Genomic DNA, 13255 nt, shown 5'->3' with positions numbered 1-13255 from the left:
GGGGCATTCTGTGTTTGTATTCTGTTTATTGCAGTTATGATTCAATGCAGCAAAATAAACAAATTTTAAAAGTAACAGATTGTAATACTTGGTTTATTTACATAATGACTTTAATAGCTGGATGTCCGGCCCCTGAGCTGCTGTCTTTCAGTAACTGTGGCCCCCTGAACAGTTTATTTGATTAGTCCTGCTTTAGAGGATGGAATACAATTTATTCCATTTCCCAAGCCTAAACTGAGTCTGGAAAGATGTAAAAGACGATAAAGTCCTGCGGCCGACGCCATGAGCAGCTGAATACAACAGTGATAAACAGGAAGTACCACATGTTCATGTGTACAAAAGTAACTGCAGGTATGTTTAATGGTTAAATTAAATGTGAATGCTTGAAGCTAATTGTGCTTTGTTTTGCGTGTTTATAGCTATGTTGTACCTTCTGGTTGCACAAATTTAGTTTTTGTTTGTCACGATCAGTTAACACTAAACTGATTTTGTACAAAGTGTTTATTAGATTGTGTAATGTAAAGCACAGCGCTGTGTCTGTAGCATCTTAGCTGGCACATCTGTATCGCATGCCGCTAGTGCTACGTCTTGTTGTGCCGTGCTCTCTAAAATAGTTATTGAATCAAGTGTTTACTTATGTACGTAAACATAAATGTTTAACAACCTGTGAAAATACACAAGAATGCAGGAAATTACGTCTACTTTATTCAACATTTTTGTGCGGGAGGACCCCCAGACCACCACCACCAGGGTTCCCCCCCCCCCCACACACACACATTATGAATGCTTCTGATGCAAGCCAAGAGCCATTTTCAGCACTGGGGGGTGAATCAGCACCCATACAGGGCCGATTCTAGAATCACCCCTGCTTTGGGAGCCCATTTACCTGTGTGTAAATTCCCATTAATAAAAGTTTGAAAGCTTTATTTTACGTCACATTCTTTAGTTTTTTTCCAAATAAAACCATACGCGGTTTCTTAGAACTAAAAATCTTATTTCAATCTTATTTTCTCAGCTTCAGTTTCATTTTGATACCAAACATTAAACCACAAACCGGCAAAGGTTTTCATCTTTATTCTTTAAAAGTGCTTTTTTTATTTTGTTTTGGCATTTGCATGAAGCCACAGCACAAGAATACAAAATATCTGACTTTAAACATGTGGTATGGAAAATAAACATATAGTTATTAGCAAATTATATATATGTAAAGCAGTGAAACGTGTACACGTAGTAATACAAAGCAAATATATTAAAATGATTTTTTTAATTTTTTTTTGCAGGGGATGGGAACATTTTTTTATTTTTGAAACAAAACATTTGATTTCTTTCTTTGGCAAAATAATTCAATTAATGTTCAATTCAAAACAGACCATATGTAAAATATTTACATACATGAGAAAATATTTGGCATCATTTTGTGACTGGATAATTTAACATTAGAGGTGTATGATTCAGTCCCTTTTCTCTAAAAAACAAATAAAAACATGTTGGATTACTTTTCCACCCTTCCTCAAACAGAGACCTGCTCCATCCTCCCCTTTGGACTGAATTAGAAAAACATTTCTGAAGAAGCGTCGTGCAGCTTCTCCACTTCAGAGGATTTGAGCACAAATCTGTGAGCGGCGTATTCAGCCGAACAGTTTGATGAAGCAGGGGTGGCAGTACGGTTTGTTTTCCTGCTCCTTGAAGCAGCCTTTGCTCAACGGCTTCAGGCAGAAGTGGCACACGAGGTGGTGGGGGTGAAACTTGGCCCCCATGGCGGTGACGCAGCGGCCCAGAATGGGCTGCTGGCAGGCCTGGCACATGCTGCCGCGGGACTGGTGGTAGTGCGCCTCGCACAGCGGCTTCCCCTCGTGTTCGAAGAAGCTGCCGTTCACGAAGGGGCTGTAGCATTCCTGGAGCGAGAAGAAGAAAATGACTTATTTTATTGGGAGAATAGTTCTGATGAGCCAAAGTCAAGTGTCTTACATGCTGCTGGAAACTAGCTAGCAACTTCAAAGGCAAGAAAACAGGCTACTTTTTTTTACTGTAGTCTCACTAAATTCAGATATTTGCGACCAGTGAGCCATATGGCACTTTATAAAAAGTGTTGACCTACAGTAACTATGTGTGCAAGAGTGTATTCTAGGTTGCGCACATTATTTTGGTGCCCACCAAAGTAGATGTTCAGTGGGTTTGGGGCATCTTGTGATTTAATGGAGTACATTTTAGAAATGAAGATTTGGACCATGTTTTTTTTTTATTATCAGAGCGGTTTTCAGACCTGGACAATCAGAAATATTGCCTCAGATGTTTTCTGTAATAAGGAGAGCTCCTGTGCTCTAACATCTACAAAAATTTATGTGAGAAACGTTCAAGACGAGTCTGGGACACCTGCAACCTTTGAGTCTCACACGAAGAAACTGAGAACCCATGTCCTGATGCATGCTCAACCTGAGCATGCATCAGGACCCAATGGACCCAACGCAACCCAACCCAACCATCAGGATCCAACGTTCAATGAGAACCCATGTGAACGTTTTGAGCAATGCCATTCACTAGTTGCCAACAGTCACAGTCCAGTAAAATATTGGCTTTAAAGCTAATCTCAGCGAGGCCAATACCAACGTGGATTAAAAAGACAGTCTGGTGACTTTTGAAGTGACGTTTGATCAGATATTTATTAATGGTACCTTATCAGCTGTAAATTTAGTCATAAAGAAAAAAGTTAGAAGAAAAGTGCAAAAGTTTTGCTAGGCTAATGGTTAGCGAAACAAGGACTGGGTTTTATATTGTTCCCAGACTTATAAAACAACTTTCCCCCCAAAAAGCTGATATGCAGTTGTGAAGGAATGCCACATTAGATGATATTAAATCTTAGCACTTTGGCAGGACGCAGTTCATTTAGTTGGTCACTGTTTGTTTTTGTTTTTTCTTCAACTTGATGAGCACATCTGATCAGTCCAAACCAGTGCCGGCCTAAGCATCCATGGGGCCCTAAGTAAAATTTGGTTTGGGGCCCTCTATTTCTGCTAATAATGTGGATTACAGCAATCAACAGTCAGATAATCAGATCATTCACCCTCCTAATATAAAGTCATTGCAACTCTGACAGCTCTGTTTACATTATCCTATATGTATATGTCATCTAGTGGTACTAAAAGTAACAAAAGAAAAAAAAAAACGTATTTTACAGCAAAAGTGTCATCTGGTTTATTATCGCTGGTTCCAAAGAACTGCAACAGTAATATTCAAAATAATGTGTAATGCAAGATCAACACCAAACAACAGATAAAATAACTTAGATGCATAAAAATAAATTGTGTGAAAACAGACACAATTAAATAAAATAAAAAATAAAATATCAAGGAAATACTTAAATAATGTAAATGAACAATTACTTGAAACCATGTAAAATGGTATAAAAAAATAAATTTAAAGTTACATAACTAGTTCTTAAAACTTTGTAAATTATGCAACAATTTGCAAAAGCTGAACTTAAAATATTTTTAAAAATCATATAGAAATATTTACAACAAAAAAAATATTCCACTTAGGGGGACTCAGAGTGGCCCAGGGGCCCTAAGCAACCGCTTAGTTTGCTTATGCCTTGGGCTGGCCCTGGTCCAAACGTTTCCTCAACTCCCAGCTGGTTAACACATTCAGCATCCTCAGAGGATCGACATGTATGCAGTAACGGATCGGTTGAGGAAATGGCAACAAACAAATTTTAAAAAATGGCAGCATGCACAAGTGATGAGATTTAAAATTAGCTGAAGTGGCAACTGATGAATATGTGACAGAACATCATTTCAAAAATCCCCAGACTGTTCCTTTAAAACAACATTACATCTTTAGTGATTTGTACTAACATTATTATACAAACTGTTGTTTACACAGCAGCCAGTTTCATTTTACACAGTTATTCTGGCAGAAACACAGTTTTCCTGCTAGAAGAGCTTCAGCTTATGGGGTGCCGTTTGTAAAGTTACACCGTCAAGAATTAACAGCAATATTTTGATTTCAAAGTCATACTTTCACCATGTTATTCATACATTTATAAATGTCATAGTTCCAAACTAAATATTTAATTTACAAGCTAAATATTTACAAACTAAATACTTAACTTGCAAGTGAAATATTTAGGTCCGAGCTAAATATTTAGTTACCAAATAAAATATTTGTTTTAGAAATTAAATGTTTTGCTTGGAAAACAAATATTTAGGTCCAAGCTAGGGCTGCAACTAACGATTATTTCAATAATCGATTCATCGGCCGATTATTTTTTCGATTAATTGATGAATCGGCAAAAAAAAACACAACGTTTTAATTTCCACCCCTTTATTCCAAAATTGAACATTTGACTGACATAGCAATTCACACAAAAAACAAGTTTCTATTTTACTATTCTGTTAGTAAAATATTGAATAATAAAAAATAAAAGTTAGTCAAATAGCTTAAAAAAACAAATATACACAAAAATATATACAAATGTGTCTTTATACCTGCACAATATGTAGCTACTTTGTAAAATGTGTCCTTGAGGGAAGAGTGTAACCTGGATTAAAAGTGCGGATTATTGTAACCTGGATTAAAAGTGTGGATCATTGTAGTGAAGCCTTCGTCTTCAACCATCGACAGAGGCCTCATGTCAGTGACGATCATTTAAGGATGTTATCAGTGAAGACAGCTGCTGCTGTGGTGTCCATGATGTCTGTCCATCATGCAGGATGTTGTTGTTTGTTGTTGTTTTCTGGAATGAGACAGTAAATATGTATTATAGCATAATTTACAGCAACTCAAGAAATGCCTTGTTTCACTTACAGCGTTAGGTTCAGGCAAAAGTAGCTAAAAGAGCAATTAAACACACACACACACACACATATATATATATAAAATACTTAATTACACACATTTGAGTAGATGTAATAAATTACTTTAATTCCTGTTTAAATGCAATTCATCCTGCCATACCTGCAGTGTCTTCAGACTTTGCCAGCAAATTAAAAGTTGAAGCTTAATCATTAAATTAATATCTTTGTGTTAGATTTATTTATAAATCACATTTAAACACTGATTGTTCCAATTAAATTAAATAAAAAGTAACACACACGTCCTCTATCACCGTCATTAATCAGATAAACAAACAAACAAACAGCAGCTTCATCTACAGACAGACTGACGTTACGTTTTCTCTCTTGAAACAGAACAATGTGTTAAATTGTAGAGACTCACCTGCAACACGAGTTGGGACTGAGACATGTTGTATCTGCTGCAGCTCGTGACTCCGACATGTTTACGTTTTATCTCCGTGGTTCTCTCGTGTCGTGTCGGTGATTTTCAAAGCTGCATGCTTCTCATTTTTTATCTTTGTGAAGTTCTCCCACTCTTTGGAGGACTTGGGTCGAACAGTTTTCGCTGCGTCGGTCATTTGTAAAATTTACTTAAATTTCCTTTGAAAACACCGCCACTGCTTTGCTCCCCCATCGCTCTGTTCAACTCGCGCTGCAGGTTTTTTTTTTTCAAACTTTATTCAGTCAGTCAGCATTGACAATGAACTGCAGGTGAACGAAACGAAACTGCTCCGCAGCGCCGTGAAAGATGCATAATCGCGCGACACAACGAATCGATAACGAAATTCGTTGCCAACGCTTTTAATAATCGATTTTTATCGATTTTATTGATTCGTTGTTGCAGCCCTAGTCCAAGCTATTAGCAAATTAAATATTTAGTTTAGGAATTAAATGTTTAGCTTAGAACTTAAATGGTTAGTTTGGAAATTAAATATTTAGCTTGGACAATAAATATTTAACTTGCAAAATAAGTATTAAGTTTGTAAACTAAATACTTAGCTTGTAAATTAAATATTTAACTATGACATTTATAAATGTATGAATAACATGGTGAAAATATGACTTTGAAAAATAACGTCTTTTTTTAATGAAAGGCTAAATAAACCAAAATATTGCTGTTAATTTTTGACTGTGTAACTTTACAAACGGCACCCCATAGCAGCTAGCTGACATAAAACTGATTATAAAGCTGACAGAAATGTAGCTGAGTGGTTAGAGCAGTCGTCCTCCGATGCAAGAGTTGGGGGTTCAATTCCACCAGCAGTCACATGCCGAAGTGTCCCTGGGCAAGACACTGAACCCCTCACTGCATCAAATGCGTGTCCCATCGGTGTATGAATGTGATAAAGCACTCTGTCTTCTATGTATAGATCTAGTAGAGTGCTGTATGAATGGGTAAATGAGGGCACAGATTGTGTCGTAAAGCGTTTTGAGTATCTTGATAAGATAGAAAGGTGCTATATTAGTACAGTACATTTACAATTTAATTATCCACCAGGTAAGTGAAATTAGGGTTACATTTTTTTTCTTGCAGCTTTTTCAGTCAGGTGTAAAGTGTCATATGGAATTATAAGTATAAAAGAACTTGATTCTGTCAGATCTTTTCTAAGAATAAACCTTTAAGAAAACCAAACTTCTTTCTAGATTGGACCAAACATCACTCACCCTACATACGAAGCACTGTGGGTGCCAGAGGGAGCTCAGAGCTGAGATATAGTTTTCCAGAATAGGTTTGTTGCAGCCATGACAGCGGGAGGCGAACAGAGTCAAGAAGCACTGCTGGCAGTACTGCTGGCCCTCCCGGTCATGGAAACCTGCAGAAGAAAAAACAAAAACAAAAGTTTATTTTTTTTTATCTTTAAAGTAACTTAAAATCAGCCAGTCCTTTTTTCCATGTGACTCTGGTTTTGTTCTGTTTTGCTTCGAAGCTTTAACTTTGACCACTTTCACGCCAAAACAAATACAGTAGTCCCTCGCTGCTTCGCGGTTCGTTTTTCACGGACTCTCTCTATCGCAGTTTTACAAAATAAGATTGGACATGACACAGTTGGCTGATTGATGGATGGGCCGCATGATCGGCATGGAGTTTTTGTTTAAAATGAATTATTTAAAATTATTTAGCTCCTGTTGCACCTTTGTGCAGTCTACAACTGCAGGAGAAGCTTCCTCCTGCAGCTCCTCCTACAGCATTTAGAATCCACCACGATAAATGAGGGATTACTGTCCAAAGATTCAGTGTTTTCCTTCAAATTCTCTGCAGGATCTGCTTTTAGTAAAAAAGTTGGGCTCCTATTTATAAACTCTTACAAGTACAGTATATATATATATATATATATATATTGCCATATTATTAATGTCAGTACAAACACATTTGTAGGAGAAGCTTTGGGAGAAGTTGTGTGTTTGGTGACTATTAGTTCAACGTTAATTAATACTGGGGACACATTACTGTATTACCTTCGTCTCCAAAGGTGCGGCTGCAGTTGACGCAGCAGAAACACTCGGGGTGCCAGTTCTTGTCGAGAGCGGTGACCATTTTCTAAATGTCAAAAGGTGCAAAAATCATGATTTAAGCCACTAGTGACAAAATATCGCAACAGAAATGGCTGCGTCCGAGCGTCTCACATTCAGTATGGGTTTACTGCAGTGTGCACAGTGCGGGGAGAAGAGGGTGAAGTAGTCCGGCTCGCAGTACGGCCGGCCGTCCTTCTCAAAGAAGTTGCGACTGCCCAACTCTGTCTCGCATTCGGTGCACACAAAGTGCTCCGGGTGCCACACCTTCCCCAGAGCCGTCACCACCTGCACAAAGAAAGCGGTTCAGTTAAAGCAAGATATCTTTAAACAAGAAAACATCACAGGTAAAGTCTACAGTAGAGGGCAGGAATAATGTGGTGCACGTTCACCTGTCCTAAAACTGGCTTCTGGCACGCTGAACAGTTTCCTTTGGAGGATGTTTGAACTCCCTGTCGGCTCAGGTCTGACTGGAGGAGTCCCAGCATGCTGTCCAATGAACCCTCAGACGATGGCTGTGTTGGAGCAGCGGGCTGCTGTGGGACCACGGGCTGCTGCGGGGCTGTAACCACCGGGTTGACCGGTGGAGTCGGCTGGAGGAAGACAGAACACAGTGAAGACATTTACCATCGAAACTTGTCTTCAGAGTGCACAAACTACCGCAAAGAAGATCTTAAAACTATCAAAGTTTCATCTTTTACATACCGGGATGTTTAGATCAGAGTTAAACGTATTTAACGTTTCAAATTTCTAGAATTCGCTGCTGATTTTATTTTATTGGGGGGGTATTTTTTAACATTTTTTACATCTGAGTACATTTACTCTAAATGTTTAGTTTGAAGTCCAGTGTTTAAGGCAGGGCTATTCAACTGGTGGCCCGGGGGCCAAATCAGGCCCGTGGGTGAGCTCAGTTCAGCCCACCAATGTGTTCATTTTAAAATAAAACTAGATTTTAAACCATCAAACAAACTTAATGACAACAACTGCTGGACGTCCACTCCCTGAGCTCTTGGCTTTCAGTAATTTTGACCCACTGACTAATTGAGTTGAACAGCCTTGGTTTAAGGTGTATGCTGTATATTTGTCTCATTATGTTTAATAAAAGCAGCTTCCTCCTCCTCAGTTAGCCACCGGCATGAAACAAATTCAAAGTGAAAAGGATGAAACAAATTCAAAGTGAAAAGGATGAAAGAAATTCACAGCCATACATCATAACAATATGAGTCCTGTAACCAAACAGAGAACAGTGTTGGTCTGCAACCATTCTTCAACAAGTCCAGGGAGAGATTAAACAATAAAAAATAAAAAAATAGAAAGAAAAAATACTTTGTACTTTACACATCCCCCAATTACATTTTCTCCCAGAACCTTTGCATGAGGACAAAAGTCTTTAACTTACTGTAGTCTGGACTCTGAAGTCGGACAGAGAAGCCATTAATTTGTCCAGCTCCATTGTAGCAGATGTTGCTGAGGGCTTTGCAGAGCTAACACACAAATAGACACACAAGAAAATCAACAAATATAGATTTAGTCTGATCTAAACTTGAAATTTGGGATGCATGATATTGGATTTTTGGTCAATATCTGATATGCCAATATGTTAAAACTTATTTGGCCGATAACCGATACCGATATTTTTTCCCCTAGACCTACTTACAGAGACTACATATCTTTCTCTGCTGTGGAATTAAAATACTACATTATTCTGCATGCTCTTTGCCAGTTTGGTCTGCTACCAGATGTAAATGCCAGAAAGGGGGCTGGAAATGATGTAACACTTCAACTTGGATTGTTTACAGGTAATGTCAAATGTATTCATATTTACTCTCTTTAACACAATGACAACACTCGAACAGTGCAAATTTGTTAATTTTCACAAATCTAACGTCGCGTGTGACATCACAACGTTGTGTTAGCGCTGCAGGCATCCTTGTCACTGGGTTGTCATACAAAAACAGCGCCTTTTAGATCAGTGAGTTATTTTGATGGTCTATGTCTGATATTTAACTTTATCACTAATATCGGCCGATACCAATACCATGCCGACAATATCGTGCATCCCTACTTGAAATGCTTTTTGAAACGGCCTTGCTGACCGTGGTTAGCCACCACTCCATCAGTTTAACCACGCCCTACACATTTACTAACACATCATTAAGCACCAGAGAACTTTACAGGATCAATGGAAATTCTGTGGCTTCATATTTTATATAGATTATTTACAGAAGCTCTGAAAAAATGGGGAAATTATGTCAAATGTAAATAAAATTATTGCAATGATTAGCAAATCTCATAAACCCTTATTTTATTCACAATGGAGCATAATAAACGTATGAAATGTTCAAACTAGAAAAAAAAGGTGGTGTTGCATTTTAGAGCAAAGACACATTTTAAAAAAAGAACAAGAGACTGTAAATTGAAGTGGTATGAATAAGAAAGAGCTGGAGGAACATTTAGAAACAAATTAGGTGAAGTGGCAGCAGGTCAGTCTGGACATAAAGAGCATTTTAGAGAGGCTGAGTCTATCAGAAGTAAAGATGGGCTGAGGTTCACCAGTCTGGTAAAAGCTGAATCTAAAAATAGTTTCAGAATGTGCCTCAATAGAAAACTGAGACTTTGAACATCCCACCATCTACACTTCAAATCCTCCACAGAAGATACGAACATTTTATTTTTAGATTTTACACACCGTTCCAACTTTTTCAGAACTGGGATAGTCGATGAGAGCAAACTGCTTGGATCTGGTACCTGGATGTTGGCGATGTTGAGGCCTTGTCTTTCATCTTGTCCCTCTCGTCTTTCTTAGAAGGAAACTGGGCCAGGATCTCGTCTGAAAAACAAAAGAGCGATCAGACCACAGCTCAGACTGCTCGCAGCGCTAACACCAGGGAGACGCAATCACTCAGAGACCTGTGATATTGAACTGGGTGGCGTTGAGCTCCTGTAACAAATGGTCCAGTTCGTTTAGACCTCCGCCCAGCAGCGAGGAGGAGAAGGCAGGAGGAGGATCGGCTGCGTGGGGGGAGCGTGGTTTACACACTGTGCTGTGGGACAGACGAGACACAACCAGATGAAAACAGTTTGAAAATATATTCCTACTAATGAACTTGAATTGAGCTAAATCACAGCTGAGCGTCACACTGTCTCCATTTAAAATCTGAGTTCAATATTATGACGGCTTCGATGTGGAACTTGGGAGCTGCTGGAACAGAAAATTAGAAGCCGAGTGACGCCAAGCTTTGAAAATAAAGTGTCAGAATTAGAATAACAATATTGGATTTTTGGCCAATATGTTAAAACTTATTTAGCCGATAACCGATACCAATATTTTTTCCTCTAGACCTACTTCCAGAGACTACATAGCTTTCTCTGTTGTAGAATTAAAATACTACATTATTCTGCATGGTCTTTGGATGGATGGACTGCTGGTGAGGTTTTGTTTCTCCGCGGTTGACCGCTCTCTCGCTTTCCTTTCTGGCCACCATGAACTCATCGTAATGGTCAGAATGGTGGTTCTTGAGATGGTTAATTAGGTTTGAAGTGTTGTAGGACTTCGTTTTTGCTCCTCCTCGCAGCAGTCATTGCAGATAGCAATTCTGCTATAAGTTGGGGTTCTGTGTTAAGATATGAACATATAATATCTTACCTGCTGGAGATAGCACTTCGGATTACATCAGTTTGAGGTGATACGTTAAATTTGACCAGATTGATGAGCTAACAGCTAATCTGAGTGAAGCTGAGACCAAATTGGATCGCAGCTCTCTTAAATTAACTCCAATCTCAAAACTTTCACAGCAGCTCGTGCAAACGCTATTTTATAAAACTTCACATGGCCATCAGATTCAAGGCTGTTATTCCCACATACTTCTACAGTTATTACTGTACCCGCTGGGCTTTTAGGCTGATATTAATCCAGACTTGAAGTTTCTAAAGAAGAGGATTTACCTGTATAATTTGTCTGGGTGTGAGTTCTGTGAGGACTTCATTACAGCAGAGACCGTCTAAGAGACACAACAAACATTAAGAGTTGAACTACATGAAATCAAAGATACGTAACAGCTGAAGTAAATGTGAGTATCTACATGCTGTGGTGTATAGGCTGGAGGTGGTGGTCGAGCTTGGGCTGGGTCCTGGGAGGTGGCACCAGCGTTCTGTGGCGGGTCAGAGGTCAACAAGACAGGACACCGTGGAAGAGGAGAGCTGGTGTTCTCCAAATCAGCAAGAAGGGCATCTGAAAGGAACAGCGCACTGAGATTATAAAGGTTTGACTGGATTTCTATCACAGTTCAATTCAATATATGACGACAATTAAAGACGCTTTGCAGATAATCTTGTAATTTTACATTTATAGCCATCACTGATGGTGTTTAGAGTAAAAAAGAAAAAAGAAAAACGTGCAATATAAAATGCTGAATAAAACCCAGAATAGAGGGCATCGAGAACAGGAAGGTACATACATGGCTGACAGAGAAGATGAGCAGACAGTTACGTACCAAACACAACAATACGAGGACTGAGAGGGTAGTTAGGTGTCTCAGGCACTCCTGAGGAGAGACAGACAGTCTGTGTGACCATTACAGCAGCAGAAAACCAGCCCGAACGCTGCACGCAGTGTGGAAAAACAAGATGTAAATCAGCCAGAGGGCAGGCCAGGCAGCAGGAATCCATCCACATGGTGAGATTACTGAAACATGCACTCATTCCTGCTTTTATCTCCATGCCATGGCAGAGTGTAGAGGAAGCAGACGAGGAAGAGTGTTTGGCAGCTGATATCCAAATTTACTCCACATGCTCTCTGAAATGTAGCTAAAGAAAGAGGAAGCTGTTCAGAAACTCCAGTGTTGGTCTCTGCAGCTGCATGACATCAATAAGTCCAGACTTCATATGTGCAAATGAAGGTCAAAGCATAGTATGAGAAAAATGAATGATTAGAAGCTTCAAACTTTACCCAGAATGCATCACTTTTAGATTAATTTGTGGTACTGACTGAGAGAATATCCTGATGCATGCTCAATAATCCAGGAGGAACATCTGAAAAAGTTAAGTGAGCAGCAAACTGGTTGATCCACTCTGAGAAGGTGCTATTTATAAGACTGAGCTGAATACAGCACCTCAGACTGAAGAAGTCTTTTGGATAAAAGACGAAACGTTTCTACTTTTTTTGGGGTTGTTTTGTTATTTGAATGTCCAGAGGACCAGATTTAACTTCTTTAGATATACTGAGAGAATGTTACCTTTTACTTCAACTTGATAAAACTACATAAACGAACATTCAATTTAGGAAATAAGATTCAATATATGTAGGATCAAGATGTTTAGATGTTTAGGATTGAGATGTTTAGGATGGCAGCACGGTGGCGCAACTGGTAGAGCTGCTGCCTCTCAGCGAGCAGGTCCTTGGTTCAAACCCCGGTCCAGGGGCCTTCTGGGTGGAGTTTGCATGTTCTCTCCGTGCATGCGTGGGTTTTCTCTGGGTACTCCAGTTTCCTCCCACAGACCAAAAACATGCATGTTAGGCTGATTGGTAACTCTAAATTGTCCCTAGGTGTGAGTGAGAGAGTGAATGGTTGTTTGTCTCGTTTGTCTCTATGTGGCCCTGTGATGGACTTGCGACCCGTCCAGGTGTCCCCCGCCCCTCGCACAGTGATTGCTGGACATGGGCACCAGCGACCCCCGTGACCCAAAATGGAAGAAGCGGGTAAAAGATAATGGATGGACGGATGGATATTTAGGATGAAGTTGTTTAGATGTTTAGGATCAAGATGTTTAGGATCAAGATATTTAGGATCAAGATGTTTAGATATTTAGGATGAAGTTGTTTAGATGTTTAGGATCAAGATGTTTAGATGTTTAGGATCAAGAAGGTTAGGATCAAGATGTTTAGGATCAAGATGTTTAGATGTTTAAGATCA

The 13255-nt window shown here is 39.2% G+C and overlaps 1 protein-coding gene across 1 annotated transcript; it reads right to left on the bottom strand.

Annotated features, from left to right (window-relative positions):
- Positions 1–1078: 1078 nt before the first annotated feature.
- LOC119423615 (transforming growth factor beta-1-induced transcript 1 protein) lies at positions 1079–11573 on the bottom strand. The gene is made up of 10 exons (XM_037691017.1): positions 11426–11573; positions 11289–11344; positions 10254–10387; positions 10092–10173; positions 8743–8827; positions 7736–7936; positions 7458–7631; positions 7290–7371; positions 6498–6646; positions 1079–1895 (listed from the first exon to the last, which is right to left on the bottom strand). The coding sequence occupies exons 2-10, from the start codon at positions 11327–11329 to the stop codon at positions 1629–1631; spliced, it is 1215 nt and encodes a 404-aa protein (XP_037546945.1). The 5' UTR covers positions 11330–11344; positions 11426–11573; the 3' UTR covers positions 1079–1628.
- Between the last annotated feature and the right edge of the window lie 1682 nt (positions 11574–13255).

Source organism: Nematolebias whitei, chromosome 17 (assembly GCF_014905685.2).
Source record: "Nematolebias whitei isolate Nwh7 chromosome 17, NemWhi1, whole genome shotgun sequence".
NCBI classification, from domain to species: Eukaryota; Metazoa; Chordata; class Actinopteri; order Cyprinodontiformes; family Rivulidae; genus Nematolebias; species Nematolebias whitei.
The sequence above is the reverse complement of the archived record's forward strand: the minus strand, read 5'-3'. Positions and strand labels throughout refer to the sequence as shown.